This window comes from Setaria italica, chromosome IX, assembly GCF_000263155.2.
Source record: "Setaria italica strain Yugu1 chromosome IX, Setaria_italica_v2.0, whole genome shotgun sequence".
NCBI lineage: Eukaryota > Viridiplantae > Streptophyta > Magnoliopsida > Poales > Poaceae > Setaria > Setaria italica.
This window is the reverse complement of record NC_028458.1, coordinates 15,461,420-15,483,421: the sequence shown is the minus strand read 5'-3', so window position 1 is coordinate 15,483,421 and position 22,002 is coordinate 15,461,420. Positions and strand designations below refer to the sequence as shown.

Sequence of the window (22,002 nt, the reverse complement as noted above, 5' to 3'; positions counted from 1 at the left end):
TAGCCATTTGATGGTTTGTGCCGGTTGGTGCTCATTGGTCAATGGTTACTGGTTAGTAGTTTGATGTTACTGCCTTACTAGCTAGCTGGCATCTTGGTGATTATTGGTTACGGCTAGTGTTTTCTGCTATCTGTTAGTATTATCCTGTAGGGTAATCATTCCTCGTTAGTGGCTTAGTGATTTGCACTGCTCTGTTAGCATAATGACACTGGACCACTAGTAAATCACATGTCCACCAGCCCCATGCTACTGTTATTTTCCTCTTTATTCCATGTTTTGACTGTATATGCTTGTGGTTTTAGTTGTTACCACCTTGCTCTAATTATTGTGTTTTTTAAATTCCTTGTTAGAACACCCATAAGTCATTGACTAGTTGTCCAAGTTCACAAGTCACTCTATTCATGCTTCTAGTCTGCTGAAACCTTCTCGATCCTTCTGCTTGCTGCAGGAACCGAGCTATCAGCTTGACATTATATGCGGAGTGTATGAATCCAGATCCTTGCGCTCCCCGAAATTCTACCATGCCAACTTTTTGGCGAGCAGAGATGCTGCTGCAGCTGATGGTGGTATCTCATTGCCCCGTGAGCGCACACTTTTCTTCGCTGAATTCTGGGAGTTAAATTGGTATCCTGAGCTGTCCAGCTCCAGCTCCAGCTGCTGCCCTGTATATGACTACCATGCATGTCTTGGTGAGTCCTCCCTACAAACATAACTTCATTGTAGTAACCATGTTCACTATCATGATAAGCATCACCAATCGGAAAACAACAAAACTGGGAGACACCCAGTTGGGTAATACTAGCGTCGATAGGTACCACAATATAGTTTATTAATGCCTAGGACATGAACATAGCAAAGCTTAGTGACATAGATTTCTACATCATTGCTATGCTGTAGTTCTGAATACAAATTGTCAAAACCATCATGCTTCTATCAGTATGGAATTAAGGACAGCAGCATGACACTGTCGATTACCATCTCTTGATCAATGGCATTAGGCATGCAGCATGCTATCAACAAATCGAGGACCCAGGCACTACAAGCTCTAAAATAGCCTTTGGCCTCCAAAAAACTCCCATGTATCTTGAACACTGGTTTACAGTTAATGTTAAAGGCTTAGAGCGCTAGAAGCCCTTTAGATCCTTTTGCATTCCTAAAACATTGCTTTTCATGATTCATATGGATAATTCCTTAGTAGTGAGGCATAATAATAACCAAAACATTCTGAGAGCAAAGAGAGCTACAGATTTTGTAGCTGGTGGGACTTTTCTGTTCAAACTTACAACATTGTCAATTCTCAACTTCTCACTTTCTTTCTGTGCAGGCCATTATTGCGCTGCTTGTGAGCTTGCATCAAGCAAGATTGTGCATCCACCGTCCGGAAATCATTCTGGGAATAAAGATGCCGGCTCGATTAGAGTTGGAGAACACCGGATGTCGTACAACTCTGCTACCGATCGTTTCGAGAACTTGCTGGAATCCGACTGTATCTATTTCGATCCTTATAGAGATGTCGACCTTGCGAGGCTTATCAATTATGTCACCATGCCACAGATGTTTTATCCGCCACCAACTTCTTGATCTTTGGGGGTTTGTCAGCTTAAACCTGTAAATCTGTAATCTGTAAATATTTGACTACTTGTTGAATTACGTAACGATGCCTCAGAAAGTGCTGCTGGGCATTGAGCTAAACGCTGTTTGTACACAACCCAATGTATATCTACGGAGAAAAAAAGGAAGAACCTTGTGTCTTGAGTGTTTTCGTTACGTATTTGCTTTCTGTGATTATGAAATGTTCCGTTTCTTGAGGTTTGTTCTGCGCGGTTAGCTTCTTGGTGCTTCGTCACTTTTATTTGGTCAGAATCCAAAGCAAGCCTGGCCTCGAGTCCTCTTCAAAAGCAAGCTTTTCCTACCATCAGTTGAGACCACATGATGCTGTGCAGAATTCCTTGCAGTATGTCCATCTGTGCAGATCGTTCGTTCCCAGATCTCAGATTTCTTGCGGTTGCTCAGTTTCTCCACGCAATCTGCCAATTCTGCCAGATCTTGTTGCGGCGGTTTCGACCGTAACACACGGGAGCTTTGGTACAAGCGCATCAGGACGGAAGCCTAAACTGTTAATTACGTGCTTGGATGCTTGATTCGCACCAATAATGCGCACTTGGTTGGTTCTGAAGGAAAGAAAGAAGGCAAAAAAAAAAAAACAGGCGGGTCCCAAGCTTGATCCTGAAGCAAACAGCAGCTCTTTTCCAGGCGATGAAGAGCCACGAAACGACGACGCGCCCGGATCTCGCAGCAGTTTGTGCGTGTCTTCTTCAGTCCTCTGCTCCCCTAGAGACTACTCCAGTAGACGTCTAGACCAGCAGCCACAGCCACAGGCCGAAAAAGGTAAAAGGAACGGGATCGGTTTTGTATTGTATAGTAAAGAAACTGAAAGTCCTCCGTTCAGTGTCCCGTGCGCCCTGAAGAAGCTTCTTGGTTTTTGGTTTGTGAAACTGAGTGCTGTGAAAGGAAACTGTTGCGCTTGGAGCGTGGATTGGCAGCACCAAAAGGGAAACCCAAGGACACCCTACGAAGTATTAGGCCATTACACACCTAGAGAGTGGAGTGGGGGTGCACATTCCTTGTGCCTAATCGCGTCGCGTCGGCCGCACATGTTTGGTGGCGGCGACTCGTACGCTCTCCTACTGTTCAGGATTCAATCCGCCAGCTCGGCTCCTCAAGTCACTCCATGGCCTGATGGCCACCGCCAGCCAGAGTGAGCTCCGCGGACGGACCATCAGTTCACCACTCACTCTCCCGATCGAGCATACGTAGTAACCGCTACTACTCCATCAGTTAAATTCTTAGAGACAGTTCGAGGCTAGCTGCCTTTTCCTTTTAGGCTAAGCTCTCATGTGCATCAAATGCACGGTCACCGGCGTCATTACCAGTTACGGTTAGTCATTCGCCGGGGCAATGGCAACACGCCGGCCGTATACCCCAGCTGTTCACCGACACCACGGGAAGGAAGGAAGTTGCCGTCTGGACATGTCCGCGCTCGCGAGCCCGTGCAGCGGTTCAGGATAATGCGGCGAATTGATGAAGGATCGATCGTCGCCGACCCCGCGGCCCGTGCGGGCTTGAATTCGTGTGCCGAACGCTGGATCCGGGCACTGTTGGCGCACGCACCCGTGGCTCCTAGTACCGTAGGCAGCTAGGCTGGCATGTGCGCCTGCGGCAGTGGGTGATCAGCGGCGGGCATTTTATTGCATCCACGGAACTAGTGACAGTTGGAGCTATAGTGTTATTCCTACGTTATACCTCCGAAAAAGGACGATCTATGTATTACAGGCAGAAAGAAAGTTGTGCGAAGTCAATGCACATTTTACCTGCACAGTGCGCACGGCAGGAGTACTCTGCTCATCTCCAAAAAATGAACTGCAGACCTCCAAAGAGAAAGCTGTGCGCAGTCATTCACATTGTACTCTTGGGGTCGTTAAAACTGGGCTGTGCAAATAAGAAGACACATGGTGCACACCTACAGAAAAAAAAAAAGGTGCTTGTAAGATGAACAGGGGAATGATAAGTGTATATCGTTTAAAAAATAAGGAAACAAAAATGGAGATGCGGGGTATCGATCCCCGTACCTCTCGCATGCTAAGCGAGCGCTCTACCATCTGAGCTACATCCCCGGTGATGATAAATTAAATTTAACCAAATACACACTTCTTGGTACCGGTTCATGGGCGCCCCCGCAAGGACGCAAGGTCACGTCCCCTTCGCCCCGCTACTCCCTCTGCTCCACACCTTTGCATGCACGCACACTGGACAGTGGACACTGCCGATCACGCGGTACTGTTCGATCAATTAAAAGCTTCGCGTCCGCGTCAGCGTCTCGCTTTCCAACTAGAACATGGGCACACACTCCGGAATTATACGCACGAGCCTCTCGCCTAGTGTGTGTGTGTGTGTGGGTAGCCCCTGCAGGCCCAGACCAGAGGAGATCGACGCCGACGCTTCAACAACGGATGCGCCGAAACGTCCCCATCGAAACCAATAATATCCATCTATCAGAGAGGATTCAGAGGAGCTGGAACAAGGACCGCGCCCCCCGGTCCCAGCTGATCGATGAGAGGAGCATGCATGGCAGATCAAAACCCGGCGTCGTCGTGTCGATCGATCAACCCATGCATGCATGCTGGTAGCTAGAGCGCCTCACATGTCGGGCCGGGCCGGTAATCCGAATATTAATGGTCCATGCAGGCAGGCCACTTCACCAGCTTCGTGTACTTGCGCATCGAAGCACCGAGCAGTCTCGCTCGTCTTTGCACACACCTCCTGAGCCCTGACCTCCTCCTCAACTAGCGGAAGCGTCAGGCGGCGGCGGCGGCGGCAGCGAGACGCCGAGACCTGAATACCGGGTCCGTTTAGGTCGCGCTGGCCCGCAGGCAGGCTTCGTACCAGCGTCCAGCGGCACAGGCAGCCCACTCTGCAGAAAAAGAAAGAACCGGGCGCCGGGGCCCTCGGATGTCCGGATGCGTGCGCTGCCTCGCGTTTCGCCGGCAATCTCTCGGCTCGAGTGGGACGGGAGGGGGGGGGGGCCACTCGGGTCATGTGCGTGGCGCGTGGCGCGTGGCACCTGCACCTGCACGGACGCATCATGCACCCGCGCGAGCCCATGCCAGATGTGGCCCCTGCCACCTTTAATCCTGTGGACACATGATCGTCATAAAGCGCCACGCACGTATGATCACGCTAACTAAACAATCATTCTTCCTCCTTCTTCTTCTCCTTTTTTTTTTATGCATCATCAGTTCCCTACTTCAACAACAGTATATCCGTGGCCAATTCAAGCAAGGTAGTGTAGCGAGTTAGTGGCATGCATTTGGGAGGTCATCATGTACATCACAGCGATGTTTAATTTGGAGCGTAGAGATTTACTGCGGACCCGTGAACAGTAAAAGCTGCTTGTTGCAGAAGTACGTACTACCACCGTAGAGAAGATGATCGAGATCAAATTAAACACAGAAAGGGTCTGACGCCTGCGAGGGACACATGCGAGCCAGCAGAAAGAGCAGTGTATCAGTTGCATCCTTTGATGATTATGATTGGATTGAGAGACACCCGATGAAAACATTTCCACCTACTGGAAGAAGGTAATTTGTCATTTTCTTTTCTTGAGAGATAAGGAAACTTGGTTCTCACTCATTATTCCGTGAGGTGGATTGGCGGACCGGCGGGGTGCAAGAACCTAAGCCTATCTTATCGTGAAGAATTGGCAAACGAATATTCTTTTCTCCTCGTGCATACCAGTATAACCACTGCCATCACATTTAGTTGGCGCATTCCTATTATCCTAGCTATAACTCGTCATTTTTTCATAAACCAATAATCAATCCTTTTCCCTGTCCTCTTACTAATTATTAGCACAGGGTCGCCAACCGGTTTACTTGGTTAGCATGAATATTTCGAGAGATATAGGTAATTACTAGTCCCGTTTCAAATTGTAAATCGTTTTAGCTTTTTCTAAATACATGGCTTTTACTTATATATCTAGACATAACATATATCTAGATGTACACCGGAAGTTATGTATTTAGAGAATCCAAAATAACTTATACAATTTAAAATGAAGGATGTACCATCTATAAGAATTGTACAAATCATTCATTAGAGTTCTCGTAGGCCGCTGGCTTGACATGTTGGAGTCATAGGTACTTGTAAGAATGCCGGTAAGCTCTCCAGCATTTTCTCTCTTCCTTCAAGTACTTCCTCCATTTCAAAATTTAAGTCATGTTAGTTATCCTAAGTCAAACCTTTATAATACGAACTGAGCATAGCTCAGCTGGCAAGGTTCCTTGTGGTGGAACATGCTCACCTAGGTTCGAGTCCTCGACTTGGCACTGGTACTTGTATTTTTCTGGATTTATTTCAGGATTTAACCAGCGCTATTTTTTCTGTGGTAGGCGACGTGCCCGTTGATGCGAGGCGCCAGTGGTGACTTTGTTAATCTCGAGGATTTGCCAACTCAGTCTTTTGGAAGTGCTCATAGGGGTAGGGTTGCATGCATGTGTTCGTAGTGGTGAGTGTGCGTGCATGTATGTGAGCATCTGCGTCTATACTGTGTGATTCGCAAAAAATAACTCTATAATTTTGACTAACGTTATAAAAAATACACCAACACCTACATCACAAAATTAATTCCACCAAAATCATAATAAAAGTACCTTGATAATGCATTTATTTAGTATTATTGATCTTAACATATCTCTCTATAAACTTGATAAAATTAAACAAATTTGACTTAGGACAAAACTAAATCATCTTACATCTCAAAACAGCCGGAGTAATAATAGATTGAGTTGATGTGGAGTTCCAAATAGTGGCCTGCTAACGACATACCATGTTGTAGATGCTACTTCTCAAGCGGAAGTGATGTGACCATATGAATCGGATCGGACTCAATCTACGTTGTTAAATGCTGACCTATTCTTTTTTATAACAAAACATCTGCCACTTCTATCAGATCCCAAGGATGATCTGGATTTCTGGAAGCCTTCTTAATTGTGGATTTATGATCAATACATATGCACGATACCATCAGCCTTCTTACATGTAGGGCCCGAAACCCTGAATCGCAAAACGATAAAAAAAAAATTCTCCTCTCTAAATTAAAAAAAAATGCCCTTCAGCATAGGGAGAGCTCGTGAGAAAAGCTCACAACCTCACATGCCGAGCGGCGCAGATCGGGCGCATGCACGAGGCTCTGATTAATTACTTGCGACTCGTGCTGTGGACACCAGGGAAAAGGCAGTAGGCAGTAGGCAGTTGTATAGTAGTATTAAACTCCGAACGCAAGGTGCTCAAAAAGGTTGGGGGTCAACATGACAAATATTCGCCATTGGCAGGTGCCGGTACGGTAACCCATATGTGAGCCGATCTTCCATTCTTCCTGTGTGCTTTTGAGCCAAATACATGAAAATTCTTTTAAGTTTGTTAGGAATTTAGGATATCTCGACAGTGATCTGACCAAACCACGCCGTCTCGTATGGCATCGTGCATTCGTGCTTTCATACGGGGTACGTACTGTCCTTGTGTAGAGAACGAACTTAATGTATGCATGCCAGAATAATCGTGGATGTAATTAGGCGTAATGTTTTTTTATCTCGTACTGATAGGAGCTTTGGCGGATTTGGGACCAGCGTACTCGTATAGGCAGAACAGGAAAAGTGTTTTTCTTAAAATGGTACTCCCTTTTTGCATTGCCTGTGATTTTCTGCACAGTGGTCCTGGACTAGAGCATAGTAGGCCCAGTTGGGTGTGTCACTTGGGATCATGTGGGTTGTGGCCTCGTGGGTTCAGTGCACTTTCTGTATGGCGTTCCCTCCACGTTTTTCAATGGGTCGAGTTGAATTAAGGAGTTTCATCAGGATATAGGAGTTTAACACACAGTTGCAGTAAGAGTAGTCAATTGAACGAGGACAACACCGTAAGCTGAGGAATATTCCGAGTAAATGGGACCGAACAGCAGCAGTAGACCAAGTTAAGCCCCGATCAAACGAGGACTAAATTCTGTTTAGATATTAATTAAGAATATTAAATATAGGTTAATTATAAAACTAATTGTATAAATGAAGGATAATTCGCGAGACGAATATATTGAACCTAATTAGTCCATGATTTGATCATGTGATGTTACAGTAAATATGTACTTAATCATGAATTAATTAGACTTAATAGATTCATCTCGTGAATTAGCCATGGCTTATGCAATTAGTTTTATAATTAGTTCATGTTTAGTCCTTCTAATTGATATCAAACATCAGATGTGATCCGAATTAAAAATTAGTCCATGATCCAAACACCCCCTAAGTTTGCTCTTAAATTGTGTGTTGGCTTTTGACTTCTCTCACCGTCAAGTTTCTGACATGCATAATAATGGAGGCCAAAGAAGAAGTAAGCGCAGGGAGAAGCTATCTTTCAATAATGGACCATTTCCAAGCCCCAAAATCCTAACTGACTTCGCAAGCCAACCAGGTAGGCAGGTACGAATCAAAGGTCTCCTTTAGTAGGGTTGCTCAAAGTGTTTCTTCACCGGTTTTTTTGAAGCCCTACCAAAGGAGCAATTTCAAAACGGCTCCACCATCGAAGTCGAAAAAAACCCGCAAAACAGCTTACACTGGAGAGGAGGAGTCAAAAAATGGGCTTCTCCTCTCTCCAAGCATTAAGTGATCGTAAAATTACCCATATTGCCATTGAGAAGCTGTTTTACCAAACGTTTGGCAAAACAGCTTCAGCTCCATTAGAGAGGCCACTACACCAAAGAAACCGGAGCTGAAGACGTTTTGTGAGAAGCTGAAGTTCTACCAAATGGAGTCGAAGTGTGATGCAACATGGTAACGCCAGACATGCATAACTCATTATTGATCCGATCTATGACAAGCTGGCTGTTTACATTTTTTTTTTGGCGAACACTTAATTTTTTCTTGCATCTACCTAGAAATTAAAAGCTCTAGGATCTAGCACGGTAATACCCATCTTGAGGCGTTGGCTAGCTAGTTCAATTCTAATAATTTGCTACTGGGTCTGGAACATGACATCTACGGTCATTGATGATTATCTTGTTGTGGAAAGGTGTATGGGCATTTTCACTTATATGATAAGAAATGGAAAAGGTAATCCAAGCTGACACTTGAAAACACACTTTTAAACAAACGAAAAAGCATCTTCCTTCCGTGTCTTTTCTGCTATCCACATCAAACCTTTGAACCAGAAGAACAAGACCGACCATTTTGGATGACACGGCCGGGGCTTACATAATCAACCCACCCCCTCCTCTTTTTTTTTTTCCTGAGATGCCAACACACCCCCACCCCCCAAATTTAAATGGCTCGCAAGCAACCCGACCACCGTGCTGCCGTCATGTGGGCGCACGGGGACTCGTTCTCCTCCCGAGCCGCACATCGCGACCTCCGATGGACATCCGCCGAAATGAAATGGCAAAAAGAAAAAAGAAACAGCCTTCCCGTCCGTCGGATGGTCATCCGGCGGCTGTGATTCAAAGCGCGAGCGAGAGACGTTGGACCGCTACCCAGTCAGAGGCCCGGTATTTGTTTACCGACCGGCGGTCACGTCACGGGCCAGATCTCCGAAATCCTGGCGACGGATACGAGTACAAATTCGCGTGGGTTTCGGAGCGCGTGAAGTCACGGTCTTGCCCCTGGTGGTGTCAGTGGTCACTGCTCAAAAAGCAGGGGTCGCTACGTCATTTTGCCGAAACCGTTAAACTTTAAACGTCTCACGTGCTAGAGGTCACAGAACTCCCGCTCCCCGCGCGCTGAGAGAATTTTTGCCGGCGGGGCCCACGTGTCATTGCAAGAACGGCACGGGCGTAGAGGCGCAACGCGGACCGTAAAATTCGCTTTCCTCTACCCGATGGCGTGGTGTTGGTGTCGCCTGCCAAAAGTGCCGCGGAGAGGCACTCGGAACGCATCCAGCGGATTGCTCATATTCACCGTCAATATAAAAATTCTACCATTTAGGTGATTTTAAGATAAGAGAGACATCCAGCAGACTACCAATCCCTTCCCCAATACCAAAATTCTTTTAACAATTGCTAAAAACTCACCTTCTCTCCCCTTGATGTAGGGGAGAAGCAGCCCTCTCCACCCACTCCCCTATCGGCGGTTGGTTTTTGGCACGCGGATATGTTCGCTCCCTCCGGTACCCTTGCTCGGCGATTGACGCCACCATGTGGAGGATTGCCGGCCATTTTTGCACACCCGAGCCTACCCAGATGAGGGAGCTGCCTACCTCCGGCACGGGGAGTAGGGGGGCGGACGTGGCTTGCGGCTGCGGAGAAGAAGAGGAACGGGAGGAGGACGCCGGCGGGAAGAGCTACGCTTGCGCGGGCGAGGAGGAAGGAAGTGGGCGCCACTACCGAGGCGGGCAGGCGCGGCCGACGCGGGGGAGGTTGGGCCGGCGCCGCCGTCTGGAGAGGGGGTGCGGCTTGCGCGGGGAAGAAGAAGAGAGCGACTGATTGAGAGGGGGCGTGCGTTGAGTCGAGAGGATAAGAGAGGGATGGTGAGGAAAAAAAAGAAAAAGAAACTTTGATGTGTGGACCCCATGTCCTGGGTTGGTATTGGAGATTAGTTTTTGGTAGTCTACTGCAGCGGTGATCATGTGAAACACAAAAATAACTATTGGGAGGGAGAGATAAAGTATTTTGGTAGTAGGATATGAGCAATGTGCTCTTAAACTGCTCTTTGTAATAGCGGAGCTGATCACCAGCCCGTACTCTGACAGGTCTGATTTCTAGAGATCATTTCGATCTTAATTAAGCAATGAGCGACGTACTTGGTACCTCCCTTGGTTAATTAGCAACAACCTACGAGCTACGACCCTTCTGCATGTGAGAGCTAGATATGCGTCCTAGCAAAACATTCAATGCCTAGAGGAGTTGAGCTTCTTACGGTTTGTTCTCCGTTTCTATTGTTGATGACAGTACTCGTCCCAAAGTGTGAATGCGTCTAAGTGAGTATTGTTTGTTTCAAGTAATCAATGTCTTAGCTTTGCTTCCGCTCATAATAGATGTGAGCCCATTTTTAAGACGAAATGGGCAACATGTTATGAAGTTGAAAGCACATTTTTGTGATGATGAATCTACTAATATCAATGCTATGTTGTCACCCTACCTAATAATGCGTTGATTTGAAAAAAAACTTTAAAAGAGGAAAATCAAGTGAATTTTGCCATAGAAAAATTAGAAATGCAAGAGGAAAATCAACTAATATTTAGATCGTAGGTGCAGTAGCTTGCAACATCAGTTTATGAGCATTTTGCAAAGAAGACAAACAAAGAAAATCCCGCCAAAGTCCACCTATCTCTGCACTTTGCAAATTTGGCAAACCCCCGGGGGTAATCCTGCCATTATCAGTGCACGTTGCAGCAGCACGGGCGGGCGGGCGCGCGCGCGCTACTCTGGCGTCGCCGCTAGCGCCGTTAACGCGGAGCCCGGCAGCCGTTAGCAACCAGTTTCCTGTGACTGGTGCTGCTCCCACTCGCTTTTTCCTGGATCTGACGAAGCGGCCGAATTACGTGCGCCATGTGGCGGATTCAAAACCTTCCCGATGCGATAGCGAGGCAGCCTCCACCCACCCGGGGCCTCCACCGCTGCCCCCCATTTAAATTTAAACATTTTAAACCCACCCCCCACGAAATTCGCAGGCCACCTTAATTCCATTATTAAATTATTATTTCTCCCGACCCAGCCCGCTGCTTCCTTCCTTCTCTCTCTCTCTCTCTCTCTCTCTCTCTCTCTCTCCAGCGACAGAGACAGGGAGGAGCGAGGCAGAAGGAGGCGTTCGCGACGCGAGCTTGGTGGAGGCGGGGAGCCGCGGCCGCGCGATTCGCGTCCGGGAGGGGGTCGGGCTAGCGGCGCCTCGCTCGCCATTCTTGGGGAGGCGCGGCCGGGTGGGCTGCCCGCGAGATCGGCTGTTTTCTGTGGGTTTTTTTTTTCCCCTCTGGCGGTTTTTGGGAGGTGTTTTGCTGGTTGCGAGCGTGGATTGGCGTCGGGCGGAGGTGTTTGGGGGCCGATTTGAGGCGGCCGGGGCGGAGATCCCGCGGAGAGCCGCGGTTTCGTCGCGGCCTGTGAGCTGATTCCGGCGGTCGCTGTGCCGGCCGGCCGGCGAGGCGATGGCGTCGGCGGACGTGCGGTCCGTGCGGAAGTCCGCGGCGCTGCGGGCGCGCAACGGGCCCAGCAAGCTGCAGCCGGCGCGGTCCATGCCGCTCGACTACAGGTACTCGACGGCAGCGGCGAACGGTACAGGCGGCGGGCCGGCGGCAAACGGCGGCGGCCGCCGAGCTGCTGCTGCGGAGGCGGAGAAGGAGGAGAAGGAAGGGGAGGTCGTGCGGTTGGAGGGCGACGACGCGGACTCGCCGTACAGCTCCAAGGCCGCGACGGCGGAGGAGGCAGAGGAGGTGGCGGAGAAGGGTGGAGGCGGAGAGGAGGTGGATTCCGCGGCTGCGGCAACGCCGAGGCGGCTGTCGCCCACGGCAGCTGCGAGCCCCACCCAAGGCGACGCCAGGTGGGGTGACACCAGCTCGTACGGTGCTAAGAAGGTGAGCTGCTCCATTTCCATTTCTGATGCTTTTGAAATGCTACGAACGACAGGTTGGGACTTGGGGAGTTCAGACATTGGGAAACTAATTTGGTGAAACCACGCAAATGTGATGCTGATCTGCTATGGGTGATAGTTTTCCAGTAATATGTGAAACTAAACACTAGGATGAGCTATGCCAATTAGTACCATTTTATTTTTTGGGCGCATGCAAAGGTGTGATATTTGTGTGCTTTAGGTTGTTCTTGCATGGCATTTGCAAAGTAAGTTATGAAAGTTGTCGCTGAGCTTTGGTAACCTGTTTTTTAGCTTTTAGATCTGAATTTGAATTCTTTACTTCCATCCTTCTAGGTTGTTAGTGCAATGCAATCTGTCGTAAACCTGTCTCCCACAGTAGCATAAATGTGACATGAGGAAGTGATGTATCTCCTTTGTTGTGACCAGGAAATTTTACAATTTAATACAAACCAATCTTTTGTCTTCTATCTCTCAAAGAGTTAAAAACCTTAGTGTTTCCTACTAGATCGTAGTAATAAAATCTTGGTAACTGTAGCATGTTAAAACTAAGAGAAGCATCTGGTAGGTTATTCAGATTTCAGCCAGTTGATTTCTAGTCTCTATATTTATGATTCCCCAACTCAGGGCATGCCTGTTTGAAGATTCACCTGTTGATATGTGCACCTAGTTTCATTGCTTTTGTCTTTTTTAATAACTGGACTTGGAGTACAATGTCAATTCAAATTCTACCCTACCCGTGTTGCAGAAGCATAGAGTTTTTTGTCAGCTTCCGAATGGTGATTGGGCATTGTGCACTGTACTTACAACCTCTGGTGACGAGTCCGTCCTAAAGATTTCTGAAGGGAAAGTAAGTTCCGGAATTTTTTTTTCCTAAGAGATACTATTATCACTTGGAAGCATGACCATTTGACCCCATTCTTCCAATTTTAAGGTATTGCGGTTAAAAACAGAGAGTCTTCAACCTGCAAATCCTGAAATTCTTGATGGAGTGGATGATCTTATGCAGCTAAGTTATCTAAGTGAACCATCAGTACTGTACAATTTGCAGTACAGATACTCCCAAGACTTGATTTATGTGAGAATTGATGTGAACTTTGCCCTTTTTATGGGATTCAATAATGGATCATTATTGATATTTATTGTATTGTAGACTAAAGCAGGCCCAGTTTTGGTGGCTGTCAACCCTTTCAAGAAGGTTTCACTATATGGTAATGAGTACATTGATGCATATAGAAATAAAACAATGGACAGTCCACATGTTTATGCAATAGCAGATGCAGCTCTTCGTGAAATGAAAAGAGGTCAGTCCACAAATGTTGATACATCAATCTTGTTTGTACATCTGCATTGTGCCTAACTAAGTGTTCAATTCATTTTCAGATGAAGTTAACCAGTCTATAATTATAAGGTGGGTAAGCTTTTTTTCCCCTGTGATGTATTATTTGTGTAATAACGCCATGGACTTTGATAACAAATAATGGTAAATAGAGTCACACCTAAGAAAATATTCTTTTTCAAGAATGTCACTGTTTCATTTGTACTAGTCTTCCCCTCAGCTGAATTGAATAAATACTCTCTCCACCCAAGTGTATTTTGCTTTTGCCATTTGCCTCACTGATAGAGAAATCCCTGTGTTCATCAGTTATGTTCACCAAATATTTGCGTTGCTCATCCTGTTGAGATGATTAATATGTGTTGTTCTTTGACTTACTAGAATCATGATTTGAGTGGTCTTCAACAGCAAATATATATCTTTCATGTGGTAGAAACATTTTACTTCAGTAAACAAGTTACAGTTTTTTCTTTATACTAGATTGTTAGTTTTGTTGAGATCATTTGACAAATTGATTGCATTAGTATTCTAATATCACCATTATCAATTATGCAAATAGATGATCCCGTTTTTCTTCCTTTGATACAGTGGTGAGAGTGGAGCAGGAAAAACAGAAACTGCAAAAATTGCTATGCAGTATCTGGCTTCTCTTGGAGGTGGAAGTGGTATTGAATATGAAATTCTGCAGACCAATCCAATACTCGAGGCTTTTGGCAATGCAAAGACATTGAGAAATGATAACTCAAGTCGTTTTGTAAGTTTCATTCTGTGGATCACTATACTGCAGTTTGAACAAATACTAATCCTTATTCTTAATTGCAGGGAAAGCTTATCGAAATTCATTTCAGTACCACTGGAAGAATATGTGGTGCCATGATTCAAACATGTATGCAGATCCACTGAGTCCTCTTTTCAATATCATTAGCTTTTGCTGGTTTAATATTAAATTTCTAACTATGGTTGTTGAAATTTTCTGATTCGTTGCATGGGCAGTTTTACTTGAGAAGGTAACATCTAATTTTACGGTTGTCCTTAAGAAACAACTATAGCATCTCGCATTAAATAGTCTAATGTGCAATATTTTCACCATGACAGTCCAGAGTTGTACAATGTGCAGTCGGCGAGCGATCCTACCATATATTTTATCAGCTATGTGCTGGTGCACCTGCGTCTCTTAGAGGTACATAATCTATCGGTTCATTTAGACACAACTATGATGCTGAGATCTCATTATATCCTTCAATACATTCCAATTTGTTCTATATTAGAAAGAGTTATTATTTGTTTAGCTCAGTTTGCTGCAGAATTTCATGCCTTCATAATTCTCAACGACAACTCCGTACTGCTCTCTTTTCCTCTGCATAAACCATGATTTAATCATATATATTTCTTTATAATGCTTTTGATACAGAGAAGTTGAATTTGAAAAAGGTGGATGAGTACAAATATCTCAAGCAGAGCTGTTGCTATTCAATTGCTGGTGTGGATGATGCTCAAATGTTTCGAACTGTGACGGTACTTTGTTTTTTTTATACCTCATTACATGGAACATGCCCTTTGTTGTGTCTGCTCTTTGCTCCTGTCACATTTACTGACATCTTTCTGTTTTAGGAAGCTATGAACATTGTCCATATCAGCAAAGAGGACCAAGAAAATGTTTTTGCAATGGTTTCTGCTGTGCTTTGGCTGGGGGATGTTTCGTTCACAGTAATTGATAATGAAAATCATGTTGAAATCATTGTAGATGAAGGTAAACGAAGTCATTTGATCTTCACAGTAATTGATAGTTTATTGTTCTAATTTTGATCCTTGTTGTACTAATTATTTTGTTGGCTGTCATTTCCTAATTTTTCATCTCAGGAAGTTTGCTTTACTTTCTGTTTTTAGTATATAGCAACAGCAGTAATGTTTTAAATAGTACCTTTTATTGGATCTGGTCTAACTTTTTTATTTGCCATTTGGAATCCTGAAGTTTGAAGTTCCCCCTTTCCACAAACCTTAATCAGATGCTTACAAAAAAATCACCTAGGAGGAACTAGGTGGCATTTTGAATAAGAAGAAACAGGCACCCAAATGCGAGTCGAAGAGGATTCGAGCCTAGGTTATGGTGGTATACACTAACACCTCCTACCAACTGAGATTAGCTAAGCCATGCAAAATAATGTTTTTTTACTGGTGTGGAGCTATGGCTATTGGTGCTTGATTTCCCTTAGAAGGTCAAGATTTTTGGGGAAATATGGCTGGTTCTAGAGCTATGAGGTCCTGTGTTTAAAAGCTATCCTGATTATTTGTTATGGTCAACAACTGAACTGAGTGATAGCTTGGTTGGTAGCGCCTCGAGTTGAGAGGCCGCTCACCAGAGCTCGAACCCAGGTGCTTGCAGGTCTTGTAAATACATTTACAAATGGTTTGTACCCCCGTTCCTTGAGGCAAATCCTCCGAGGGGATGTCTTCTCCCTGTGGTCAAAGTATATTTTTTTGTTGGTCTGTTATGAAGAACTACCGAGATTATTTACTAGGAAAAAGGTAACCACAAGTTTGGTGATGAGACTTAGAATCCATATGTTTAGCCTGGTTTAGCCTCAACGTGGAACTGTTGACATATGATCAGAATTGCCCTATCTTTGACAGCATGAGATTTGTTGTGACAGTGCATGCACATACAACTTAACTCTTGGTTTCAAGGAATCTGCTTGATGTTGTTTTAGAAATTTGAACGTAAAATAGCAAGTCATGTCAGTATGAGTCATTACTATATTTGTTAACAAAAGTGTCTTGCAATTGCAGCTTCGAAAACAGTCGCAGAACTCCTTGGCTGCAGTATTGAAGATCTCAATTTGGCTTTGTCAAAGCGCCACATGAAAGTCAATAATGAAAATATAGTCCAGAAACTTACCCTTGCCCAGGTTAGTTGTTTCTCAACTATTGGCAAGGTAACAACCATAATTATTGAAGTACTAATGAATTTGCATATCTGATCCACTCCTTTTAATATTTCAGGCCACTGATACAAGAGATGCACTGGCCAAATCAGTCTATGCAAGTTTGTTTGAGTGGCTTGTAGAACAAATTAATAAGTCTCTCTCAGTTGGCAAGCGCCGGACTGGGCGATCGATCAGTATTCTTGATATCTACGGCTTTGAATCATTTGATGTAATGTACTTCCTTTTGACCTTAAGTCGTCATATTGACTTTTAAATGGTTACTCATGACATGATTGCATTTGCAGAAGAACAGTTTTGAACAGTTCTGCATTAATTATGCCAACGAGAGGCTACAACAACATTTCAATCGCCATTTGTTTAAGCTTGAACAAGAGGTGGTTTACTTTTTATTTTTTAACTTGCAGAATCTATGCTGTCAAGTCGCAATTCTGTTATCAACTTTATGTTACTCAAAATAGCTTTGTTTCGTTTGTGCTTCTAGAATCTGCTATATTGTGAGGAAAGTAGTGAACTTGAAATGTGATTCATTCAGGCCATGCTTTTAAAAACAAAGTACCGTCGAACATTTCTCTAAGGAAGAACTTGTTTCTGTGGACAGGAATATGTTGAGGATGGCATTGATTGGGCAAAGGTTGACTTTGAGGACAATCAAGACTGTTTGAATCTCTTTGAGAAAGTATGAGCCACTACATTTTTTTTCTTTTTTTGTCACCTGCTAACGATTATATTAGTCCACAAATTCTGGAAAGTCATTAAGCAGCAATTCATTTTTCTTCCTGCTCGACCATGGGGGAGATGTTCCCAGGCTCTGAATTTATTGAGGTAGGAGAGTACCGAATCCTGGTTGGCCAGGATCTGGAAACCAGATTCCAAGGGTTCAAACCCAGGTGGCCATCCCCTCAATGGGGGCTTTACTGATGCTTGGTTCTCATATACCAATTCTTTGGGAAAAAAAAATCTGCAATACACCCTTAGCAGAAAAATGTTTTCCTACTTCATTTCATAATAAGCAAAGCTGGGCGCTATTGCCTACTAGGATGCCTAGTCCATTATTGATGAGGGAAAAAGAGACCTATTCTTTTTGCTGAAAAGCATGACAGTGTCAGAAGAGGAAGATTTGAACTTATTGTACCTACTGTCTTCCCATATTGTGCACAGTCTGTTTAAAATGATACTAACCAAAATGAAAAAAAATTGTAAGAATGTGTGTCCAAAGGGCTGAAAGCTAAGTCTGAGTTCTAGAATACTCCACTATGCAGAAATTTTCATTGTTAGATGTAAATTGGTGATTTGATTCTATAGATCTTTTTTGAAACTTTGATGATTGGCGTTCATAGACCTGACCAATATTACAAGTAAAAGGAGGTGCTGGTTTATCAAACCACGATGATAGTTGATAAAGCAAGGTTATGGCTTGGAGCCACTAGATCCTGTGTTTCTTATACAGGGTGGAGATTGGGTTAATATTCAGTTGATTCAAATAATTCAATAACATTTAGACAAATCATAGTGTTTGTGGCTTTTTCTTATTATGCTTCATAATTTCATTACTTACATCTTTTCTATTATAATCTGAAAACTTGGTAAAGGATGATGTCTCTTACCTTCTCTTGCTTTGTATATCTTGCAAACTTGACCTGAAAACATGTCGCAACATATATAAGCTTGCTGTCTAATGTTGTTACTTAATGCAGAAACCACTGGGGTTATTGTCTCTGCTGGACGAGGAATCTACTTTCCCCAATGCCACAGATCTTACTTTTGCAAACAAGCTTAAGCAACATCTTAACTCGAATTCTTGCTTCAGAGGAGAAAGAGGCAAGGCATTTGCTGTTCGTCACTACGCAGGAGAGGTTGGAAATTGCTACATATTCCATGTTCTTTTTCACAGTAAACAGTAGGAAATCCCACTAAATATGTTGTTTAGAATCTATACATTCTCTGTTCAACCATTTGCTAACATTAGTTTTGATTCTTGATAATCAGGTGGCTTATGATACTTCGGGTTTTCTGGAGAAGAATAGAGATTTATTGCACATGGACTCCATACAGCTCCTTGCCAAATGCAAATCTTCTCTGCCACAATTTTTTGCATCTAAGATGCTAGCTCAATCGGATAATTCTATATCTGTTCCATATAGATCTAGTGCTGCCGATTCTCAAAAACTAAGTGTTGCTATGAAGTTTAAGGTGCAGTTTGTTGTACTCCCAAGAATATCCTCTTTGCTAGGTCTTGAATGAATTAGATCAATTTTTAATTGACATGTGTGCTATATTTGTAGGGACAACTGTTCCAACTTATGCAAAGACTGGAAAGTACAACGCCACACTTTATTCGCTGCATTAAACCAAATAATCTACAACTTCCTGCAATTTACGAACAAGGACTTGTGCTTCAACAACTAAAATGCTGTGGGGTTCTTGAGGTTGTCCGGATTTCAAGATCTGGATATCCAACTAGGATGACTCATCAGAAGTTTGCTAGGCGGTAAGATTAATATCTTAACAGCTGCGTTAAATTTCTGTCAACTTTTTCTAAAGTTTATACTTAATTTTCTCAGGTATGGCTTTCTTCTTCTTGAGGATGTTGCATCCCAAGAGCCACTTAGCGTTTCAGTTGCAATTCTTCATCAGTTCAATATTTTGCCTGAGATGTATCAAGTTGGCTACACAAAATTGTTCTTCCGAACTGGTCAGGTCAGTGTCAATTTTTTAAATTTCCTGGTAATGACTATATTAGAAAGTAAAGTTGTTATCTTCAGTACATATTTTCAAACCATGTCTTGTACTTGATTCTGAGTACATGTTGTTGTCGGTACATGTCTGATGTATATATGAATGCATTACCTTTTCTGAAAACATTTAGTGAAAATAATCTTGTGTTACTGTTTCATTTTGATTTTGTGAACTGAAGATTGGCAAACTTGAAGATACTCGGAATCGTACTCTGCACGGTATTTTAAGGGTTCAAAGCTGTTTCAGAGGGCATCAAGCACGTTATCATGCGAGAGAACGAATAAGAGGAGTTTTGGATCTTCAATCATGTAATTCTCCCAAATTATGGTCTTTACATATTTACTCTTTATTCTTGGTGCATTTTCCTCTTATGTTTACTGTACGGACTGGATCCACTCTTAACTTGCAGTCATTCGTGGTGAGAATGCACGACAAATTTATTCGTCTCTGTCGAGGAAACATAGGGCAGCAATTATTCTGCAGAGAAGTGTGAGATGTTGGCTTGCAAGACGGTATTTCACAAATATCCGGAGGGCCTCGGTGGTAATACAGTCTGGTATGAAGACTCAATCCTCCTATTTTATATGAGTTCATCGAAGGGAAGTGGTAATCTGACACATTGTTGCTGTTTCTTCCTATATTCTAATATGTAGGTATTCGTGGTAGTCTTGTTCGAAGATGTAACGGCAATATTGATCTAATAAACGTGTTAAGAGAGTTTGAATCAAAACAGGTATGTAAAATGGGCGCCTTATATCGTGCTGCTGGTAGTCATATGCTCCGTACTGTTGCTTCTGATCCATCTGATTTAATTCAGAACTACATGAATTTTACATTGTTATTGTTTCAGGAGGCAGAGGGTGACCAAATTTTGATCAAGGCATCAGTCCTTGCTGAGTTACAGAGGCGGATATTAAAAGCTGAGGCCACAGTTCGAGAGAAGGATGAAGAAAATGAGATGCTTCATCAGCGGCTTCAACAATATGAAAACCGATGGTTAGAGTACGAGCAGAAAATGAAAGCTATGGAGGAAATGTGGCAGAAGCAAATGCGGTCATTGCAATCAAGCCTTTCTGTAGCAAAGAAGAGCCTTGCTCTGGATGAGACCCCTAGGATGTCGGACTCATCCGTGGATCAGAGCTGGGAGATCAATGGAAACCATGTTGGCAGTGGGTCTCAGCTGGTACCACGCACCACCGGGCGGGAAATGAATGCGGGGCTCAGCGTCATCAACCGCCTAACAGAAGAATTTGAGCAGCGGAGCCAGGTCTTTGCTGATGATGCCACGTTCATAGTTGAGGTCAAGTCCGGGCAAGCGGATGCCAGCCTGAACCCGGACATGGAGCTCCGGAGGCTGAAGCAGAACTTTGACTCGTGGAAGAAGGACTTCGGCGGCCGCATCAGGGAGACGAAGGTGATCCTGAACAAACTTGGGAGTGGCAACGAGTCATCACCCAACTCCGTGAAGCGGAAATGGTGGGGCAGGCTGAATACCTCCAAGTTTTCGTGAATTTATGTGTGAATGCGATGTGTAGATGCGCCGGTATTTTACACGCCGGCGCGGTTCCTAGCGCCTAGAGTTTATATTCTACGGGTGTTGTGAAAGTCCAGTGTGTTGGGCTGGATTTGTGATCCGTGGAGGGCGAGTTGTATAGTTCTTCCACGAGGGCTTCCTTTGAAGTCAAGGACCACTGAGTTGTGATGTAATTACTTGCTGAAATAGTTGTTAAAGGGAAGATTGTGAGATTGCTCACTGCTCCGCATTCTCATGCAGTCAGTCAATGCTTTACTCTCAGCACGTTGTAGATTAGCCGTTTTGAATCTGGCACGGTGTGACCTATTACCATCTGTGTGGCCTGTGTAAATACACGTTCCATTTCAAAATATAATATAGGGTTTTACTTGGTAATATTTTGAAAAGCAGACGTTGACAATTATTTTCTCCTATAATATATTGTTCGTAGCGATATCATAATAAAATACTTCAAATTCCGGAACAGACGTTCAAAATTTTTGACTTAGGACAACCATAAACATAAACGTTGTTATATTCTGTAACAAAAGTAGTACACTAAATTTGACATATTTTTTCTTCTCAGCCATTGTGCTAAATAATGACATACGCGATCCCAACATCCCAACTTGATAAAATTGCATAAACATCCCTATAAGTCGCTTCAAGTTTGACATTGCCTCCACATACCCATTTACTAAATTTTGGTAAAAAAACCACTTGCAATTTTTTAAAACATGTTAAATCAGTTAAGTTTGCGTACAACAAGTAGGTATTTGCAACAGAATTAAAGTGGGGGTTGAGTATGCAATAAAATAACTTATGGATGGTAATATCAAACTTGAGGTGATTTACGGGGGTGTTCGTACTATTGTACCTCCCAACTTAGCATAAATGTGTTGCAGAAGTCAAAGTCGTGTTTGACTGACTTACAAGCGGCCTCAGCTCTAGTCGCAGTAAGACATGTGAAATCTCCTAAAATAAAAAAGCCATGTGAAACCTGTGAACATGTGCAAATTAGCAATTTCATAACGGTATCTCAGAATAGGGCATCCGATACAAAAAAAAACGGACACCCCCAACCATAGGAAAAAAAATCAGATCTAAACAGCATATTTACAACGTTTTGGGGTGACAACAGGCCACCAGCCGGCCCAACAAAGTAATTAGAGGGCCCAAAGTGTAAAGCAACTAAAAATAGGGATAAAATTACGGCACGAGGGTAGGGGGTTCGAACTCCATTCTGCCGCGTGATGTTCACCTCCACAAGCCACCTGACCATGATTTTGCTCGTGAGCAATAAGAATATATTCTTGCTTATTTAAATCGTGGCAACCGGTTGACCTACTGGTCCAA

The 22,002-nt window shown here is 43.9% G+C and overlaps 1 protein-coding gene and 1 non-coding gene across 2 annotated transcripts; one reads left to right on the top strand and one right to left on the bottom strand.

The window, feature by feature from the left end:
* Positions 1-3,601: 3,601 nt before the first annotated feature.
* TRNAA-AGC lies at positions 3,602-3,674 on the bottom strand. The gene has a single exon. It is a non-coding gene; the product is annotated as a tRNA-Ala (tRNA).
* An 8,002-nt stretch (positions 3,675-11,676) lies between these two features.
* LOC101761212 (myosin-1) lies at positions 11,677-20,896 on the top strand. The gene is made up of 23 exons (XM_004982721.4): positions 11,677-12,102; positions 12,865-12,966; positions 13,051-13,194; positions 13,270-13,420; positions 13,500-13,527; positions 14,041-14,206; positions 14,275-14,338; positions 14,446-14,459; positions 14,548-14,632; positions 14,864-14,967; positions 15,064-15,202; positions 16,240-16,358; positions 16,453-16,605; positions 16,682-16,771; positions 16,996-17,073; positions 18,092-18,250; positions 18,384-18,587; positions 18,680-18,885; positions 18,959-19,094; positions 19,312-19,441; positions 19,543-19,689; positions 19,787-19,866; positions 19,984-20,896. Exons 1-23 carry the CDS (start codon positions 11,677-11,679, stop codon positions 20,641-20,643), a joined length of 3,585 nt encoding a protein of 1,194 aa, XP_004982778.1. The 3' UTR covers positions 20,644-20,896.
* Positions 20,897-22,002: the final 1,106 nt, after the last annotated feature.